This window comes from Synchiropus splendidus, chromosome 13 (assembly GCF_027744825.2).
Source record: "Synchiropus splendidus isolate RoL2022-P1 chromosome 13, RoL_Sspl_1.0, whole genome shotgun sequence".
Classification (NCBI taxonomy): domain Eukaryota; kingdom Metazoa; phylum Chordata; class Actinopteri; order Syngnathiformes; family Callionymidae; genus Synchiropus; species Synchiropus splendidus.
The window spans coordinates 3,375,211-3,397,032 of NC_071346.1; the positions used below are offsets into that span (position 1 = coordinate 3,375,211).

General features: G+C 42.9%; 1 protein-coding gene across 1 annotated transcript in view; it reads left to right on the forward strand.

The window, feature by feature from the left end:
* The window catches only part of LOC128769416 (collagen alpha-1(XI) chain-like), a 70,140-nt gene that overhangs the window by 14,065 nt on the left and 34,253 nt on the right, over positions 1-21,822 (forward strand). The window contains exons 5-14 of the mRNA XM_053883110.1: positions 9,287-9,415; positions 13,039-13,137; positions 13,537-13,632; positions 14,743-15,033; positions 16,230-16,295; positions 17,278-17,319; positions 17,654-17,716; positions 19,756-19,830; positions 20,140-20,223; positions 21,086-21,142. Of these exons, the coding sequence (XP_053739085.1) occupies positions 9,287-9,415; positions 13,039-13,137; positions 13,537-13,632; positions 14,743-15,033; positions 16,230-16,295; positions 17,278-17,319; positions 17,654-17,716; positions 19,756-19,830; positions 20,140-20,223; positions 21,086-21,142 (1,002 nt within the window). The remainder of the gene's footprint in view (positions 1-9,286; positions 9,416-13,038; positions 13,138-13,536; positions 13,633-14,742; positions 15,034-16,229; positions 16,296-17,277; positions 17,320-17,653; positions 17,717-19,755; positions 19,831-20,139; positions 20,224-21,085; positions 21,143-21,822) is intronic.

Below are 21,822 nucleotides of genomic sequence, written 5' to 3' on the forward strand. Positions count from 1 at the left end.
GACACATAAAGCCAGACGTTTTATTCCTCCTCGTCATATATTGTGCATTCAGCAAATGATGACTTTTATTGGCCAGAACAACAATATTAGCTTTGTCCGCTTGGCTTGTGTCACCGCTGCTGGCTGTGGAAAAGTTACTTGCGCGGTGTGTTCGGTGTGTTATTTTCTGTCGACACTGGCAGCATCTGCGTGAATGAATCGCTTAATAAAACACAGACGCCAAGCGGGCTCTGTGTGTCGACGTTCTCTCTAGGTTTCTCAGAAATTGTCTCAATGATCTGTCTTGACTTCGGAAAGTCTGAGTCGGACTTTCTTGTAGGAGACTCTGTAGTGTCTCTTTTTGATGTTTGCTAATTCTGAGTGACTTTGCTGTCAACAGGTCTTAATGTTGACATGTCATGGCAAACCGCTGTAATGAAAATATGGGCCATCATTTCGTAGTATTCATCCCTAATGTCACTCTTGTGCAGAAGTCCCATACTGCACTGCAACAATTGAAGAAGTCAATCGTTTTGTGTTCTGGTTAAACATGGAGGTGATGCCTCCAACTTTCTATCTCTAAATGTATGTTGGCACCAAACATGATTGTGGTGAAGGAACCAACCGGTTTTGAAGTAGCATCGTTGAAGTGGTGTGACAAAGTGTTGCGGTACAGCATGGGAGCAAGGGATGCCTCATGCTTTGGGGCTTGCCAGTCAGAGCGCAGACTGTGGGAGTGGAGGCAGGGCGGGAAAATTCATCAACAAGAAGGTGCAAAAAAAAGAGAAGCTGATCATAGCGGCTAACATTCACGACTCACCGTGCTAATGGATCATCTGAAGGATATCATGGACCTAGAGACGGTGGCGTCCACATATTTGGCCTCTTTGAATATACTGTATCTGCAATAAATCAGGCTCTAAAATTCTGCCTCTCTGATTCGCCATGTTAATTTCCACTTCCTAATACCAACCCCAGCAGATTGACCTGTCTTGAAGTCACTTTTGTGGCTGGAAACCAGCGACTGCTCTGGAGCGAGTAGCGCAACATGTATTGCCTGGTCAAGAACTAGCGAGCAAAACTGATTTGCTTGTGTTTCTAGTCTAGTTCTGTCGGTCCGTACCGATGCAGATGAGGTGGGAAACCGCCTCTTGGCTCAGCTCAACACCAACAAAGACCTTTCTCAACACCGACCCATCTGTTGGTCTGTTGGTCCATGAGTCTGTGACTGTAGAACAAGACCCCAAGATACCCACTGAGAACCATGGTCTCAGATAGTTCCCTACAAATTGTGGTTGACTCCTTCATCTAGCCGCCACTTTTACCCAAAGTTACCATACACGGCTCCTCGCCTGCTTCACTCTGAGATGAATGACCAATTGGCTTTTACAACCACCAAGTGAAACCAACAGTGACCTTTTGCTTGTCGAACAATGGCAATGGCTCCATTATTTCAACGCAGCATTTAAATGACCTCAAATTAGCTGACTCAAAAGATCAGTGCCGAACTCTGCCAAAGGTTGTCTGGGTTTTGGGGGTACATTTATGAAGACTGAGTGTGGGGTGAAGGTTTCCGGGCTCATAGGAAGGTCTCTTGTTCAGATCTCTTCTCCATCCATGACGGTCATTGTGTGATCAAAAGAGGGATGCTCTTGTGGCTTTCGGAATTCCCAGCCTTTTAACTTCCTGCTGCCAGAAGATGTTGGTTTCTCCCAACATGACAGCAATTGTTCTGCAACTATTAAAGCAGCGTGCCACGGTCTGATCCTAATTCTCAGCGAGCTGTTTTGGACGACAAAGGAATAGAAGGTCAGCGTGCCAGAGAGGTAATTACGCTACACAAGCATTTTTAGGGCAGGATCTTGTGGGATTTTTAAGGCCCTGGGAGGATTGTGCTGATCTTTATAGCTGAGCTCTGCTGGTTACATGTTTAGATGTGTGTTTTGCGTCGGCCATGTTTAAATCTGGCTGTTTTAATTGGAGTGAGAAGGCGGTGGTATGTCACAGGCGAAGCTGGGGCAGATCTTAAACTTCCTGTTGACTTTGGGGGAAAGTTTTAAGGAGACGTGGACTTCACAGATATGGATACCAAAGTGTTTTTGTCTGTCAATGCAGGTGATGATTGTATCTTGTAAGAGTTGCATCAGAAGCCAGGAACAAGCCTCGAAGCTGTTTTCAAAAGGACAAGCTGCACTCTTGACACACTCGCCGAAGAGACACGCACACTAGTGAAGCGCTTGTGAAGGCGTAGGGAGACTCACTCACTGACCAGGACACAGGGAAACACAACCGCCACATTTACACTTACCTCTGGAGTCACATAGGAAGTCATAACACCGAAGGCACAAACACCGGCCAAACCTCTCGACACCTAGAGACACAATTGCAAGGCCAAGCACATACACACACTGTAGCTGTGTATTGGCAGGTATCTTGCGATACGTATCCAGACACAGAGTTGCAATACTTTCAACATGATATTCTATTTAAAGCCATCATTTAAAAGGAAAAATCACACAATGTAGTACAATATCATGCGCATAAAAACAAGTTCATTGTTAAGACAGTCCAGTTAGACTTTCAATGAAATTTCACTCTCCAATAGAGGAATGAACAGCTCCCTCAAACAACAAAATAAGTCCATGCAACAAGAAAATGTTAGTATTGTAACACGTCATAAATGCAGCAGCATATCTGAGTATTTATGTATTAAATATTGATCTAGTGGACCTAAAAAAATCACACAAGTGTTGTGATATTTGACCGTATCGATATAGATGACATCAAACATCAAACTCCGTCCTGAACCTGAGCGCTTCATTTTTATGACCCTACTGGTGCGGGAGATCTTCCAATCTGGAGCAAGCAGGAAGGAATGTAGCAAGACTGCACAGCTGGGACTAACGGCTCGTCAAAATCAGATTAATATTTGTGTTATTATTTCAGGCAGCACTCCGTACGTCAACTGAGAAACGTCATCCTCGATTTTGTGTGTGGAACGTTGGACTGGGTGTTTGTCAGATCTGTGTGTTTCTTGCTCCCTGAAACCGATGGAGAGGTGAAGAGGATTTGCTAGTGCACACGGCGTGGTGGCCCACCAGGGAGGTCCAAAGCTGGTCCCACAGGTGGAGCACTTTATTGGCGAGGTGTCTGCAAGCGTGCAGTCGGGCCCCGGGCCCGAAAATGAATCATTGTTTATGGTTGAATTGGCAGGAAGAGAGACTTCGGACTGTTTCTCTTTACAATCCGCCCTCCAACGACCTGTCACCGAATGTTTTGATTCATGCAGCACAAGTGGAATATGTGCAGTAATTAATTCATATTTTCACAAGTGCTGCCTTTCAGCATCTTATACAATCTGCACTCAGGGCAGGAAGTAAGTGCTGCCATCCATTTCCTACTTCTAAATCATGGCTTCCTTGTTCAACATGTTATCTTAAGTACTGTTGGAACACGCCAGTTGCATGGAGAAGAGCACAGTGCTCTCTGTTGAAGGAGTTCATTGTGTTCCTAGTCATATTTTACAAGGAAGGTCAAGTGCATCTTCATTTAGAAGAGCTTTTGGGTCCAACTTGAGGCCCTGGTAGAAGGCTATTTTCGTCAATTATTTATTTATTCCAAAGAACGCAGAAAAAAATGTGAGCGTTTATGCATGCCTAATATTGTGCGTGTGCTATTATTCAATTCAGTACATACTCTAAAACTGTACAATAATGACCAGTCAGAGATGAAATTAATAATAATAATAGTAAGAAGAAGAAAAGGAATAACTGTAATAAATATCTAACACTAAAACCTAGTAGTGATAGAAAATCTTATTTTTGACTCCATTGTATGGAATTTCTTGAGTTGATATTCTGGTCATTTAAAAAAATGAAAAAAAAAAAAATCAAAACGTCTAATGTGAAATTCAGTATGAAAATAATAGGAAAAAAGAGCATCAATGTGTGAGGTTCTAAACTCGGGTTCAACAGCAGGGAAAATGACTCGTGTGGTTGACGTCTTCTTTTATTCATAATGACTTCAGTTCTTATTGTCTTGTTGTGGCACCTCGTCTGAGATGATAATGGGGAATAACTGGAGATTATTTTTCAATCAACCTCTGGTTTAGAACAGAATTTGAACCTCCAAAGATCTCCTCATGCTCCACGCCCTTGAACCTCACTCGCCGTCTCCTCTTCATGAAGAGGGTGTTAATATTGTAAGTCACAGGTCCACAAACTCTGGTGTTATTCAACCTCTGTGAGGTTCAAATTGAAAAAGCTAAGATATATAAACAGAAATTACACAACTTTTTCAAAGCTCTTGTCTGCGCCAGGCTTTGCTTGTGAAAAAGCAGAAGAATCCAGTCGCTCTTTAAAGTTCATAGGATGGAAAAATTTCAGAAAAAGTCTCTGAGGATGAAAAAGTGAGGAATCAGACCAGATGTTTTGAACAGATTCCTGAGCTGCTGGCAGAGGAAAAAGCCTAATATTTGAAAAGTGCCAACTCTCCGAACCCGGAGAACTCCAGCTCCGACCACAGAGAGAAGCTTGGAAATTGAACAGTTTCTCTTCCGAGCTTCTGTTGTTGCCTCTCATGGAAGAGTGGTGGGATTTTTTAGCAGAGATAGAAAAGGAAATGTTAGATATTAAAGCTGAAGCATCGGTCACCAGAGATGAGCTGGATATTTAGGATGAATCCACCTCCTGCTCAATACTTCTGGATCAGAACAGGGTTCAGAGGTCACTCTGATGTCAGTGGTTTTGCTTATTTTTGCTTGTTTTTATAGGAATAACACAAATCAAGTAGCAAAATATAATGGAAAATATCTGCTTCTTCATACCTGATGAAACAAAACAAGGTCTGCTTGATTTGTTTTGAGGATGATACAGAAAATGACTGAGGAATTTTCAAAGCAGGACAATTGAAAATCGTGACTCGTAGGCCACCGGGACGATGTTTTAGTAGCCCTGATATGAAGTGCCGCAGGCAGGTTTTTCATGAATCTGTAAAGTGTCTTCAAGAATATCTTCAATGCTTGCGTTACTTCTCTTCACACATACAGTTTGGCGCTACTTGTCACACTGCTTGCATCCGGTTGGTCGCTTTCGATAACTTAAGTGACTTCTCCTGTCTGTCAAGCTGCTCAGAGCGGGTTGGTCTCTTCAATTTCATTTTTTCATGATGATGAATTTCGTGTCTCTGTGTACGCCACAGTGAAATCTGGGCTCTGATTGGTCAACGTGCCGCTGTCACAATTGAACACATCAAAGCTGCGACCTCGCTGCCCCAAAAACATGTTGCTTCCCCGCCACCATTTTGTAGTGCGACACTCTGTAGTAAACGCTCTTGAACTGTCAAATCAAAGGTCAAGATCCAAAAACATCATAATTCCGATGGAGTCAAATGATGACGCTTATAAGCTCTAAATAGCCGTGCAAAAAGTTGTGAGGTAAAAAGTCATTATTATGTAATGAAAAGATGAAATGATGAAATCACTACTCAAGAGTCCAAACTAAACATTCATTGCCGTCACCAATCATAGTTATGAGATGAAAAGTTGAGAATGCAAAGTCAATATGAGAGAAAAGAGAGCCTGACCAGACGTCCGTTGACGCACACACGTCGCAGCCTGAGTCACCACCCTGAGAACAGCTGACAATCCCCTTTGAATTCATCTCGCATTTCCTTCTCCAAACCCTGGAAACACATGTAGACTGGGGTATTACCATTTCAGAGGAACAGGGACTCTTTGTCTGTAGAAATACTCCCTGAATGGCCCGTGGCTCTGCTGTGATGACCACAGACTCTTTCACAGCTTGAAATGTTTTTGTCCCTTTTTTTCTCAATCCATCTTTGTAGCAGACGTCTCGTACGCAGGAGCATGTTGCATTGATAACTACATGCACATTGTACACAGGTCCGCTAATAGTCCAATTGAGTGGCTGCCTGGAGTGTTGATTCATGCCTCCGTGATTCTCCCAGCTGCTTCTGAGCCTGGGCATTCTGGGAATCCTGACCAGGGCAAGAGAAGTAGGAACATCAGGGAGGATGAGATACGGTGGAGAAGACCTTTGGGGGAGTAAATTCAACAGTGGGATCAAGTGGATGTGGTCATTTGACGTGCTTGTGGGACAGTTGAAGACCTCAAAAAATATGGATTTACTTGTTGAACTCTCTGATGGTCTCAATATGCTGGTTAGGACTCAGTAGGATTGGACTGGTCAAGTTTTTCGAAGTGAATGGCTTAGTTTTGGGGCGAGGCTCGAAGTAAACCCACGGTCCTAAGCATCAAGGAAAGCCAAAGATGAGGTGGGTTAGGCATTGAGTACGGGTACCTTTCTAGGCAAGATCCTTGAGGAGTCTTGGAAGCACCTCCGTAATCCCTTGAGAAACTGGAGAGGGAAGTCTGGGCCTCCTTGCTTATAATTCTGGGAAGGCAACCTTCTCAATTAACTGTCTTAACTACCTCATCTTTACCTGCGAGCTTTGGGTAGTTGATGAAAGTGCAAGATAGTGGATAGGAGGCAAAGACTGAAGCTAGTTGCGGTGGCTAGAACATTGTCTCAGGATTCCTGTAGGATGCCCCCTTGAGGGTTGTTGCTCCCCACAACGTGGCTTGTGCTTGGAAGAAGGCCATAGATGGGCTGATGGGTGGGGCAGGTCAATAAGCTCTCAGGGAAAGTGGGAGGAGCTTTCAGCGGAGGGCAACTTTTGGCCTCCCTGAAAGGCACCTTCCTCGATTTACTGCCCGGACTGCCCTCAACATTGCTCACAGGCTTTGGTACAAAACCAAATTACAAGACAGAGGACAGCGACTGAAACAAGCGGAGGTGACTGGAATGATTCCCAGACTCCTCCTTGAGAACATGACTGCTGTGGATGAATTTTGGGGAGAGGGAATTTGAGTGTTGTCCCTGCAAACTGACCCTCGCTAGGAAGACGGAGGCGTACGGATCAATGGGAGGGAAATATAAAATGTTTTTCCATCAGAGCCAAAGATGAAAAATAAGGAAGTTTTGGGGCGATTCCTGATTAAAAAGTTGAATGGCCTTAAATACACCCTTCGTGGAAGTTCTCCATATGGATTCTGTTGAGGACGTTTCCCGTCACGAAATGCAAACTGTGATTGAGTAATGGCTCTACATACTGTATATTAGGACAACACAGTCAGTAATGCACAGTAATGCTTTGTCCCGATATACATCCCGTACAGCAGCCAAGCGCTAATGGAATCCAGAGGTCTAAACTCGTGCAGATGTTGCTCTCTGCAATATAATGCGACCTGCATGCATGGGCTTCCTCTTCAGGGCCCACCATGGCTGTGGCCTGCCTTCACCTTCTCTCCCTTTCAACATCTCCCAGGTGGATTTATTGTCCTTTTGGCCGCTCCCTTGGAGGCAGACGAGGGTCAGCTGAGGTGTCCGTGTAGGTGACGAGCGAAGATAAGACCCTTCACATAATTGCCGTAGCAGAACTTGGAAATTCCTTCAGAGACGATCATGGAAAAAGAGCCCCTGGCTGTTGGGAAGGGCAGGGGAGTGGGGATCTCATTTCAGTTTCCAAACGCTCATGGAAAACAGACGTTCGCAGATAAATAGAGACTCTGGTATCTGCTGTGTAAGGGGACTCGTGCTGAGCGAGGGGACTGGAGTATTGACTCGGCTAAAGTTCTGATTTACAACCTTCCCCGAGGAGCTTGTGCAGTGTCTGATGGTTTGTTTGTCTTTGAAAGGCATCATATGAGAAGGTTGTGGCTGATTTATACCAAACTCTACGGAGGGTCCATTGAAGGGCATAGTAAATCCAGATTATTTACTATGAAGATTATTTACTTCCTCTGGCAGGGTCATGGGACCTTGTAAATTAAATCGATGAGAATACGTTTTTACGAGTTTTTTTTTTCCTTTTTAAAATGAACTTTTTTGGTTTAGAATTTCTCTTATCTCTCATTTTAATTTAGTTATATTAATTTTTCTCTTTTAAATATTCATTTTTTTTACTTCTAAATGTAAAAAATATATAAAATAATGTTTATATTTAATGTTTTTCTTTTTGATAAAATGTTATTTTAAAATATAGACGCACTTATTACAATATATAGGATTTTTATATTTTAAAAATATCTATATTTCTTGTTATTTTTTTCATGAATATTGTCACAGAGCATCTTTTTTCCTTTCATATACTCATCCTGAAGTTCAGAATCCTTCCGAATAGACAGAGAATCAAAGTGATCAAATGTTTAGAAAGTTCTACAGTGATACTGGGACACATATTGACATTGTAAATAGGTGTTCCGTCAGTGAAGATTTGCGATGGTAGCGTCTAAAACATGTTTATTTAAAGGCAGCAGTGAGCGTACAGGTCAGGGTTGAATCAACACTGAAACAGCCGTCTCTTGTGGAGAAAGAAAATATGGAAAAGGTCAACTGGAGGGCCACAATGTCAGGAAAGTCTCACAAGTTTTGGGGGCTGAAAATAGTTCACGCTGGCCCTGATATTACATGTCCGAGCGCACACAGCGTCACAGGTTGCTGCATATCGGACTTCAGCGTCGTGGACAGGTCAGAGGTTATGAAAATATTTTTAAAGTTTATGTCTCTTCATGTGAAGTTTTTGGTGTGAAACTATGGGAGGGCTTCCAGATTTGTCTTTTAAGAGCTTCTTTTAATAGAAAAAATAATATTCCTCTTAGTTATTAAGCTATTCTGCGGTGAGGCCTAAAATAAAATTCTATTCCAGTCAACAGCAATTTAATCTGGAATGTCGGTGCAATTACCAAGACAATTGAAGCCATTCTAGTGGGAAAGATGGGAATAAATCTAGACCGCGTTAACAAAGGATTTGGGGGAACTTCTGCAGCAAATTGAATAATGTTCGATTTGTGGTGGAGCGCAGGGTAGATGGTGGATTGCTCTGTGATATTCATAACTTCACATTGGCTGGAATATTCCGTTTTTAAACTCTTGGAATGAGTTTGCAAAGTGCAGTGTAATTACCGCGTAAAAAAAATCCAAACTAAATGCTACTGCTTAGTGCGTGTTCCCAGATGCAAGTTTTCCGGTTTGGACTCGAGCATCTCACTCACCTCTCCTCGGTATAAGCCTTGGACTCTCATGGGTAACAACTGGAGCCAACGGAAAAGTGGAAAAATTCAATTTTACAGAAAATAAAGTCAGAATGCATAAAGCGCATGGCGCTAACAGACGTGGCGTGCTGTGAGTCAATCTCGGTGTGCTGATGGAAAATCTTCACGCGGGAATTCTGCAGTGGAATTTCCCTCCTCATGGTGATAGGTGAACGAAGTTTGTTTCTGTTGCAGGGAGACATCCAGCAGTTGCTGATCGTGGCCGACCCCAGAGCTGCCTATGACTACTGTGAGCACTACAGCCCGGACTGTGAAACCCCGAGCCACCACGACAAGCCCCAGGCCCAGGAACCCGAGGAGGAGGTCGGTATCGGATGTCCTGTCATAGATGTCAATCCAGGGGAGGAAGCCAGCATATAATTGATGAAATAAAAAGGAATTTTACTATTGAGCAAACATGAGCAGCAGTTAGCTTTCTAGCATTTTTAGCTAATGCTACAAACATTGGTATTAAACAGAGCATAAATTCTTTGTTTCACTGGGTTTTATCTTTGTATTTTACCACTTATCGCGCTTTAGTGAAACTACTAAAATAGTTTCTTTTAAACCTAAAAGATATGAAAACTACCGTAATGTCCAGACCCTGAGCCGCTACTTTTTTCTCGCAGTCTGAATCCTGTGTTTTACCGGATATGATTTATATGAGATATCTTGTAACCTCCTCGTGATGATGGATAAACTACATCAAGAAATCTGCTGCTATAAATGTAGATTTAAATAATCTCAGGCCGAGTAAATGAAAACCACGACTCTCCCTGGTGCTCCAACAGAAAGACTCACCACAGTGGCTAAAAAAAGGATCAAATGATGGACAATATCAGGTTGTTTTCCAACCTTCCCGTCAGCTCTCAGATATGTTCATTGAAATAGAACGTTTTTCCTTCTTCCATCTTCATTCTTGCGTCCCTCAATATTTGACTCTGTGATCTCACCCTGGAAACTTTTTTCTTCCTCCTCCCGCCATGGAGCCCGTTTTGGAGTGGCCCCTTGATTTATATGGCTAATGAGTTCTGCAGGCTCTGCCCAGCCTGCCGGGGAAGTTCAGCCTTGTCGATCGCTGCTACCTGGAAAAGTGGGGCTCCTCGGATGGAGACTGAATTGTCAATTGTGAGCAGACAGTGGAGGGAAGTTGGGGTTCAGAGCATTGTAAATCTGGTGTGTTGTGAGCTGCGTATGAAAGATTTAGTTTCTCCCAAAAAGTTACAGATTTAAGAGACTCAACCTTGTTATAGAAATAAATTCAGTTGAGTCATAATGTATGAAGTGCTTGCTAACTGTACCAGCATGGATTTGCTCCAACTATCTCCTTGATTTAGCCCAGAAGTGACTCATGACTTTAGAGCTTCAAAAGTGGGCACTAGTTTCCTGAGGAAGTGGAATATGGAATAATGTCTCAGGAAATATGAACAATATATGACATATTAGGAAGCATGTTGTGTTATGTAATGAAACATATTATTTGCCATAAAATAGTAAGTTAAACAGTTAATAATGTAAACATTATTGTTGATGCCAGCTACAGTTGTATCACTGTCCCGCAGCATGATACAATATATCACGATATATTGCGATACTGCAAGTAAGCGACATATTTCAGCATTAGTAAAAAGGAAAAGGAAAAAGAAATCTCCAATAAATAAATCTAAAAATGTCTGAGTAGCATCTACCTGACCCTGGTCAGTTTTATGCTACATCATTGCGGACAGTTCACCCCTTTATTGTGCTAACTGTCACGTGACACATCTTACTACTTGACAGAATTGCAGCATCAAGTATCGCGACAGTGAATGAAAGTCGCTGAAAAAGTGAAAAATAAAGTTTGTGATGAAAAGATCGGACTGTTCTGAAATAGAAATTGGGTAAGAAATATTAAAATATGATATAATTGTTATTAAAATTGTGTTTAATTAATAATGAAATGGTTTAAAAACAATCTAATAATATTACAATAATCAAAGTAATGATGAGGTTTCATGTGAGTCAAAGGAAAATACAATTGTTTTGATTATTCAGGATTAAAATATCTGATAATAATTTCTTAATTATTTCTTACATAGAAAGTTTCATTTGATGTGATGATGAAATTACTTGACAGGCAGGAAATCTGGACTCGTAGCAGGTGCAGTGTAAACAGGATTAGGACGTCTGTCATCTTGGAAGAGAAAGTGAGAGAGTTTGAAGAGGCGTTTGGAAGAAAGACTCAAGTGAGACGCTGATGGATTGAATACAACTGAAGAGGCCGGAGGTCTGGAGAGGAAAAGGAGGGCAGGTCTGAACTCAATCTGAGGTTAATGTAGATGAGACAGAGGGTGTTTTTAGGTGGTCAGGAGGTACGAGGCAGTGAGGTGTTGAAGATCCAGAAGGGGTAAGAGAGAACAGTAGGGATCGACTGGTGTTCACTCAGAATATTACAAGAAACATCTTGTATAAATTGAAAATAAATTCTTGTGAATTAGAGCAGAATTGGCCGGTCTATTTTCCAATTTTGGAATTATGATCACCTTGTTGCTTATCACACATTGTTACCGGTGATGAAGAGCGGATGAGGAAGCAGGTCAGTGATATTAGAGGAAGTTATGAGGCATTTTCAAATGTGGAAGGCTTTGATCTCTTCTCCTTAAACTCTGTGCGTGAGATTATTTTCCATTTGAGAAGCTTTTTTTTTTTGTTTTTTTTTGAAAGCACTGACTGTGTCTGTCACCTCCGGCCTCGGGAAGAGCCTCTTGACCCGCCGCACGCTGCCTGACAGTTGCAGGCCACATGTCTGCAGCTGGAGCGACTCGAACTCGGAGTAGTGGGCTTTTATGAGCATATTTTGATATTCACCCGTCCTGCCAAGTCTCGGCGCCGGCAAACTTTGGGATGATAAATCTTCCCATCTCTGACCAGCCTCTCTCACTCGCTGTCTTCTCCGATCTGACCTCTCTCCGGGCCACTGAGCGGATCTGGGCCAGCGCCGCAGCCAGGCGTGGAGCTCTCATTATCTTTATGAGCTTTATATTCGTCAGGAGGCTCATATTTATCCTCAAATTCATTTCTCTTCTTCATGGCCTGGTCTGCTAACTACATTTACCTCCTCGCAGAGTTAAGAGAACTCCAGAGAGAAGGAGGGATCTCATTGGGAATAAGCTGTTTACTAAATAAATGTCATTAGAGTTATCTGATCGAGCTGCTGTGACATCATCGCCCAGCCTCAGTCGGAGACTACAGCAGCCTTGGTTTCATTCAGCTGCAAAAAGTCGAGGGATTTATGGTCTTTTAATCCCGCTTTATGCATGAAAATATAGAAATTCTAATTGTCCTATTTATAGGATAAATCCTAAAATATATTGTCACAATATTTTGTATTCAATGTGATCACCAGTTTCCTAAATATAAGCCAATAAGAGTCACTGTGATAGTTAGTCTACAGCCAGCTAGTTCCCCCTTTGAACAGGTGGTGCACTGTGGGCCAAGGTGTGACTCATCTCAGAACCTGCGCTCTAATCTTGACTCATTATTTCTCGAGCCGCACCAAATATGACTTCAACACATGAGCCCTCATGGGATCTCTCTGTTTATGGGCAAAGTTTAATGACACGAGAGGATTATAGCTCAGAATAAAACACAGCTGTATCCAGTGTATGAAGGCAGTCAGTTCTCCTCAGGAGGAGACTCTAGTCTTCTCCAGTTTTCCTTCATCTTGAACCTCATTGGTTTTTCTCCTCCACCTCCAATATTCTTAGTCCAACACTGTCTCTTAATATTTTGCTGCAGCTCCTGCACCAGTCATTTCCACCCTGTCTGCACTCTCTTCTTCACCTCCCTTCATCTCTATCATTACTCTGGACGATTGTCCCCAAACAATAGAGTTATTATGCATTATTCTTCAACAAAATGGAGTGAAAAGTGGCATGGGATAAAAGGAATAATTCTCCTTCCGGCAGTACACCAACTATGACTACGGTGACATCTACGACTACAGCGAAGGACTGACCACGGACGTCCCCCCCAATGTTCCCCCTACTGACACGTACAAGGTTGAGGTACAAGTTTCATTCCTGTCCTTAAAATTGTATCATACTTAACCTCTTCATTTCTTTTTTTTTCTTCTTTATGCCAGAGGTTGCAACCTTCACCTGTAGAATATATCACTGACTACATGAGTAGAAATAGTTTTTGTGTATAAAGTGGTTACATATGTTTCTAATCTAACTGTTATAATATTATTGTATTGTGTTGTAAAATGTATTATTGGTAAAATATTTGAAATATCAAGACCTAAACAGAAATATTCGATATGAATCGTAAGATCACTCTTCTAGGTGAAGACTTGAGTACTGAAAGCTGCATGGAAAGCATAGTCATTATCAAATGATAAGTCGCATGTGCTTGTGTATATATATATATGTTATGTAATCTCACATTGTCCCGCTGTGTTGCAGGCAGCTGAGGGAGATTTCTACGCTGGTGAGTATGACTACACCACCGTGGATGGGAGTCAGCCGGAGAACCCCACCGATACTGGCGATAAAGGCCTGGTAATCTTTTTTAAATGATGTTTTCCTATTAAGTTTATTTAAATCATTTGGTTTCAGGATGCATTTCCAAGTGTGAGCGTGTGTGTCAGCCTTGAAATTCGGGAGTGGTCGACTTGCTGTCAGATGCCTGATTGAGTAATGACTTGTTTCGGTCGGACAGGTCAGCCGCAGTGGCTGCCTCGGGGACGGGCCTTAATGAGAGTGACGACTTGTTTGTCGTCTGCATTCTTTAGCTCAACGTCAGTCTTCTCGGGTTCATTCAGTCATTTATCCTCACCATCAGCGACGACACATGCCCATATGTTTAGCTCAGACTCTACTCCAAACTGTCGCATGGAATTGCACTTAACCGAGGCTTAATGATAATTTAAAGAGACGGGATGTAGATTCATCGTAGCGGTTAAACGTATGTCGGAGTGAACGTCTGATTAATCCTAGAACATTTTAGAATTTTCAAAGCCTGAAACTTGGCATCGTTCAACGTGGTGCTTTCTCTACATATTTTGAAGGCAAATTAATTGTTCTCTCTCACCTAAATCCTTTCTTCTTTTATATCGCAAATATCTTCTTAAACTTCTGCATAGTCTTTCTGCCTGCCTTTCTAAAATCTTTCTCCCTTGTGAGCTAAGTAGCAACATGCTAATTAGCATTGATCATTTATGCTGCATTGCAGTTCCCGCAGAAGTTTTTAGCTGTGCAGTACAGACTGACTGAGATTCTGAACCATCTCAACTGTCTTTGAAGTTTGCCACATTTAGCCATTAGCATGCCCACTCTGTGGCGGTTTATGTAGCGCACTTGTTAGCGTGCTTCAGCTGGCTAACCTGCCCACAAATCTGATGAAGAGTCTACAGCAGGAAAGAAGAGTTGAAACACTTTTAATCTCAGCGAAAAGCAACTTAAAATACACAACTTTTCCTTCTGTAACTTCATCTCGTAACACCGGAGATGCTACAGGTTTTCTCTTTGAATATTTGAATATTCAGAGTTTGGCCCTTGAGCCTTGACTTGTTGGCATCTGCAGATTCTTGGCTGGGTTCACATTTATTATTTATTTATCACTAATGACAATCTCCTTTTCTTCCTGTTCATAATTTGGGCCAAACTCAGAACTACGATGAAGAGATTGTGGACGATTACATCACCGGAGTGGAGCAGGTCGGGGTGGACACCACCAACGTCCCGGAGACGCCCGCCCCGCTGGACCCCAACGTGAAGGCCACCACTGACAATGCTTACGAGTTCAAAGAATACGACCTAAACGAATACGACAACAAGGAGATCGTGGAGAAGCCCTACGAATACGGAGATTACGGCGACTACGGCACAGCCGACACCAAAACGTACGAAGAGGAAGTCGGACCGGGCGTCCCGGCGGAGACTGACTTCAGAGAGAGCAGTGTAAGTGCAGGGGTGAGGGTCAGGAATGTGGGAAGATGAGGGAGATGATTGTGCCTTTTGTTTGCTGCCACCTCTTTTGTTTGTTGTTTCTGAAGGTATCGGGTTGTAGCTTGAAGGGTTAATGCTTTAGAAAGACCTGCAGAGACAACCTCCTTGTCCACGTCCGTCTCTTGGAGATAAACAGATGTCGAGCCTGCTGTCGGCCAAAATATTCCCTCCGTCACCTTTTCACCGTCGTGACCTTCGTTGTTTATTAAGATCACCCTGCACACTCGCGCTCCACAGATTGGCTAACAGACGTTGGCTTATACGCCAGTGAGTTTTACCTTAAACCATCACACGAAGCCATATTTACCAATCACTATTTATTATTGCCATTTATGAAAAGATTTTCAGAATAAACAAAATGGAAATCATTATTAAAATATTCAATTCGAAGACATGGCTATTTGATGTTTGAAAAAAATGAAATGAATTCAATATATTTAATGTTTTTAAAAACCATATCACTAATTATGACAAAAAATGAATTTATTTTTTCATTATTTTTGCATTACCATGTCACACAAATCCTCGCAGGGAAATACAAATCTTTATTGAGACTCTGTGGTTGCCAGTTTACTGAATGCGGAGCAAAAGGTGTTTTGTTTACATGAATGTTTTTAGTTTCCAACATCAGCCTTTACTCAGTCCAACTCAAATATAGTCACATTCCTCTGTTCTTTGTTTGTTTAAATGGTTATATTTCTGCTCCTGAAAGTGTGTCATACTCATGTTGGCATCCCACAGGCAGTTTAATTCGTGTTCCAGGTCAGTCAGGACGCCGCGCCCTGTTATTATATTTCTCTTAAGGTACCACTGCTATGGTAGTGTCCAGCTGTGCTGCTGGACGCACGGCGAACAGTGGTTTGGGGGAATATTTCACTTGTGAAGTCACTGCATACATAGTGTCAGGTAACAACCTCTGCTTCACAGCACAGCCCCGTATATGTTTTTGCAGTCACCAGTTTTCAGGAAACGTAATAAATCGGAATGCTTCTGAAGTCTAAATTATAGCTTCTGGAAGACTTATTATTGAGGTTAATTTGACCAGTCAGCGTTTTCTCCAGCGCCACTGTGGTTCCTCTGTGGGGCTAAATGAAACTCCAGCTTGCTTTTGTTTCTCCTAAGTGAAGGTGGTTGACTTGTGCCCACAGGTGACTGGAGGTCAGAGTTACCTTGGAGAGAAAGGAGAGAAGGGTGAACCTGCCGTCATCGAGCCAGTGAGTCGTGGTTGTGCTTTGTGTCTAGTACAAGATCATGTGATGAAGCTTGCTCTCGAAACGTGAAGCTAGAGCTGTGTTCCTGCAGAACTGATCAATGCTATTTAGCATGTTGCTAAAAAGCTTGTGAGTAAGAACCAAAGCATCTCAGTGGGCCAAAGCTTGCTATTAGCCATACAAACTAGTTAGCAGTTTTTGTTGCCCATCATCGTACACATAAACACACCGATATATTATTTATTTAAATGAGTCCAGTCAATAAAAACTGCTTCCATTAATACAGCACTGGTGATATTTTCCAGTGTGAGACAAAGCCAAGGTTTTATTGAACACACAAGTCTTGTTAAATTATGCTATTTCACTTGTTAATTTTTTATTGTGTCTCCTTGGAAAGAGCTGCGTACCCTCAGATATAGCTCCAATGATTGTGTGTCTTACTATGTGCAATGACTATATAACCAAGCCTGGACATGTAAAACACGTAAACTATTTAGTGTTACATTTTATTCGACAGCTGTGCAGCTTGACTGTAAGATTGAAAGCATTATATTGCGTGATCGTACGCTTTCTTTGGTTGGACCTTTGATTTAAATTTCCAAATTTGATCTAAAGTTTGTAGAAACAATATCGAATCAGTCATAATTTGACATGTTTACACGTGATGAAACCCTGAAATCGATATGGCTCAGCTCAGGATCTTGCATCCCGTAGAGTTCGACCACAACATGCTGCACATCCACATCAACAACAACCACAGTTTATACCCAACATCGAAGCGCCATACAATTCCTTGACCGCGCAGCCATCCACTTATGGTCGTCAGACAGATGAACCATTGTGAGCTTGTAGATATAAGTAAACTTGCTAACCTCAAAGCCGCAGACGCCACTGTCTCTCATTATTTCCCCCTTCTCATTCACCACTGCCTGTGGATTTTAAGGCCTCCCTTTAATGCTACTGTATCCACTTTTTCCATTTTCAGGGGATGCTTGTAGAAGGACCCCAAGGAGCCCCCGGCCAAGCAGTGAGTATCACATTCTCCCACACTCCTGTCTCCCTTCCACAGATGGAAAACAGCTAAAGAGGGAAAATGTCTTTATGGAAAGAGCGTCAGGACCGATTGCCAGTCAGGCTTGAGTTGTGAGAGACAGCTAATGTGTATATTTGTATATGACTAGTGTGAGAGCGTGCGCAGAGCCAGAGGAAGGGGGTGCAGGGGCTCTCATTTTTTAGGCTTATGTCTCTCTTGAAGTCTTTTCCGGACTCTTTTTGTTGGCCTGTGCGTGCTAAGTGTGGGTTGGACTGTGGTGGGTCAGCGGTGATGATATAGTAAGTGTGCGTCTGGTGTGTGATTTCAGGGTCTTCCTGGGAACCCAGGACTGCAGGGTCCCCCAGGTGCTCCAGGAGATCCTGGTGAGAGGGTGAGTTTCAGCCTTCCATTCACACGTTTCTCTGTACTTTCTCTGGAAACTGACACAGAAAAGAAGACCTATAGGTTGCTCACTAGCATGTGACTGATCCCATGACACTTACGTTTGTACCCGCCCGTCTTTCGTCACCCTTGGCTCGTCTTTTCCAAGATGTATGTAAGCACAACAGGAATATTGTCCGTTGCCTGACACATTTTTAAGCATGTACTCCTCCCACTATTTCCTCCCTTTGGAAACCATCTCAGGATTGACTCCTTCCTGTAGCCCTGTCGTTTCCCATGGCATTGACTAAACCTTGATGGGTTTGCTCTGCTCATGACGACCAGCTTGCCAGTCTCCTCGCCAACGCCCCCCTCTCCCATCGAGGAGGTGTCACGGGGTGACGCCGTGCTTATGAAAACAGCAGTGCATGAGCATTTACCACCTCCGTCGAGAGGAAGATGGGAACACATGGCATCAATTTGAGGCGGGGGTCTGCGATTGCTGCACATGAGCAGGCTCCTAAGCTGATCCTTGTTTGCCTGGGAACGGAGGAGACTGTTTGGGCTGGATAACATCGACTTTCCATTGTTACTTATTTGATTCTGCCCTCTTTAGTTCAATCATTTGAAATAATGAACTAAGCAGGGGAGCTAAATAGATGTTCTGGATATCTCATCACCAAAGTGTCCATTAAAACAACTGAAGTCAGTCAGGAACTCTTTTTGTCAGTCACTCTGGCGACAAATAATAGCTGAGAGTTTTTCACAACACTTTGTGAATGCTGATAGTTGTGATAAACTTCATGCCTTATCAACTTAAAAATAGCAACTGTATGATAATTATGCATTGTTTGAACTGTAACACAAAAGTCTTGATTGTATTTATGCTTGCAACTGATCAATCTCCAGCGTAGAGTCATGTGACCACTTGTGGCCCTGACCTAGTCCCAAGTACGGATGTTTACTTGGCAGCTGGCTTCAGAGAAAAAGAATGCAGAGCAAGCATTTCCCTGTTATGAATGAGGTTTCCTCTCAAGAATGTTCGCTTTGATTCCACTGATGAACCTCTGTGTGGTTAAACACTGGTTTGAAATGTTGCCACACTGAAATAATTCTTATGTCAAAGGCTGAGACAGTGGTGGATCTCTGCGATTGTTTGCAAATGCTGCCACAGTGAGAGCCCTTGTGTTGTTCCCTTTGGCTTCCCATTTTACTGAGCGTAGTGAGTGTAGCTAAAATGTTTGCTCTGCCACACCTTTTTAAGGTCTAAACCTGACTTCATCTTCCTTATTAAAATCCTGAGTTAGACAACCTGGATTACAGAGTATTTTAGACACATTCATACCTCATTTTATGACCTTAAGAGTCGGAAATTGTCGCCTTTATTTTGTCACTTCTCTACCAGGATCGAGGACTTTGCTCTGTTTCCTAAGGAGATGCGAGAAAAAAAATTAAAGCTACTTGTTACCTGCATTTCTCAGCCACTCTTGAGGTTAGCCATGTCTCCAAAGCTGAGGTGTTGGCTTTATTGCTGTGGTGACACTGTGCCTGTGATTTAGTCACGTGACCTCCAGTCTTGGTTGTAGCGGTGTTCTCATTCTCATGTCGTTCTACTGTCAGTCAAAGCCAGCATCGACTTCAAAAGTGTCGGAATAGACCTGAAATCTGAAGCCTTAAAAACCCTGTTAAACTCTCCGTAAACTTGTCAGGCCTGTGGAGATTTGTGAGCAGGACGACCCGACAGAAATGGTCGGAAAAAAAACGACTTCAATAATTCTCCTAATGGCTCCTGGCTCGGAAACAAAAGCTCATCTGAGTGTTTTTAATGAGCGCTCCACTCTCAGCAGGCAGGACTGTTTTGTCTTCTCATAAATTTCTATTTATTTGCCCTCCTGCAAGGAGTATCCCCGAGCAACCCTGCTGGAAGGAAGCACATCCCAGTCTTTCATTAGTCAATTTAATATCGCCCGTTGTGTTGAGATAATAGATAGTCAAAACAATTACAGTAAGTGGAGCTGCAATGCTAATACAGTCCCTCTGATGTTCCAGGGTCCTCCTGGGCGTCCTGGAATTCCAGGTTCGGACGGGGTCCCTGGTCCTCCAGGTACCATCATGATGCTCCCGGTAAGTTCATCTGCCAGTCCCATTTGCATCTCACGCTCTTGTCACTCGGTGCGACGGCTGAGAGGATCCTTTTTCTTTGGATGACAAATCATTTCACTTGTAAATGTCAGCCAGAGCAATGGAGGGAAACAGGCACTGGAGAGTGCCAGCATCTGTGAGCGTATGTGTGGTGTGGCGACGGCTTTATGGATTAATCGGGACAGAGTTGGAGCGCGCTCTCGAGGGGGCTACATTGAACGTTCTGCTCTACAGTCAGCAGTCGTTGTGTTTGTTTATAACTTTTGTTGTTTTTTTTTCTGTGGCTGACAGTTCCGTGCTGGCGGAGAGTCGCACAAGGGGCCTGTGGTCTCAGCTCAGGAAGCTCAAGCTCAAGCCATCCTCTCTCAAGCTCGGGTAAATATCAAAGTGGAGCGCACTCACTGTGACAGGTTTATTGTGCTCCGGCAGAGCTTTAAAAAAAGTCACACAAGTGGGAGCAGAGTGACTAGAGTTTGTCCCAAAGATTTCACCGTGACAAAGCTGGTCCCAGCTACCAAGGGTGAGAGCCTGAGGAGGTCACTCAGACTGACCACCACTCAGTAATACTGACACTCAGAATGATAAAAACCTCAAATTAAAAGTTAAATTCACCGTGATTCAGCGAACATATTGAGTCACAGTTAATAACCAAATCTCAGTTTATGTGCGTCAAGTGGGAAATATTGCTGCAACAGATGTCCACAGACACGCAGGGGTCCTGATAAGTGCAGACGTGTTGAAAGGGGGCCGAATTATGCGGCAGTAAACAAGGTGTGTTTCGCCGTGGAGCAGATGGAGTTCATTAAACGCGGCTCGAACACTTCATATGCAGACGTCCGCAGCGATCCAGCGAGACTCAACTCATGTTAAGTCACGTCTAGAAACCACTTGTCACCTTTCTATATTGACCTTTTACGAGTCATTTTAGGAGAGTGCGCCGCAGCGTTTCCCTTCCCTGGATGGGTTTTATTTAAAGTCAATTGGCACCTTTTTCTCACATAGTTCTGCGAGCTAATCTCACATGACGTTTAATCCAGACTAATAGCCTGCTCCTTAATCCAACTCCTTTTTAGCAGTTCCACTTTGTGGTTGACCATTGGCAGGAACGGGGTTTGTAATGGCGAGCAGTCAACAGGAACGCGCTGCGCTGCCACGCCCACTTTGTTGGCGATGACAATGTGAAAGCCGCGGGTGGCCGATGGTTTTACAAGTTGTTTCCTTCTGATCCGATCCACAGCTGGCCATGAGAGGACCTCCTGGCCCGGCGGGTATGACGGGGAGATCTGGTCCAGTGGTGAGTACACAGCCAATGACATTAACAAAACGCTGCTTTCTGTCTCCACACTTGAGTCTCATTAGCACCACTCAAGGTTCATTCACATGGTGAGACGGTCCGTTTGCTTTACTAGTCTTACTAAATAACCAGGGCCAGATGAGGCAGTGATGGGAAACAGGGTGAACTAGTGCCCAAGGATGCAAATGGTTAAGAGTATAATGTGAAATATTGAACATCATTTGTTGATTTTTTTTTGTTTTTTGATGCTCAAGATACATACTCGCCACATTTCCATTTCTTCAACTAAAATAGTGTGGTTTTGATTGACGATATTGATCTTATTTAAGATATTTGCCTGCATTTTTCTCATCACTGTTCAGATCAGATTCGATTAGATTAGCCTGCCATTCTTCCCTCAGAGGGGAAGTTTTGGCTGTTACGGCAGTGTACAAACATTAAAGACAAAGCAACGCAGTCACACTCTAAAAACAAAGAAAAACAAAATTAACATCTAACCAAAAATAAATATACTTAATAATACGTAAATAAATAATAAATTACTAAAAAATAAAATATAAAATACAAATAAAATAGAAAAAGTACCACAGAAAATACAGGAATAATGTGAAGAAATGAAATGAAAGTTTGAAACCGGTTTCTAGTTTGCTGTTTCATCTGACGGCCAGTGTGACAAGGTC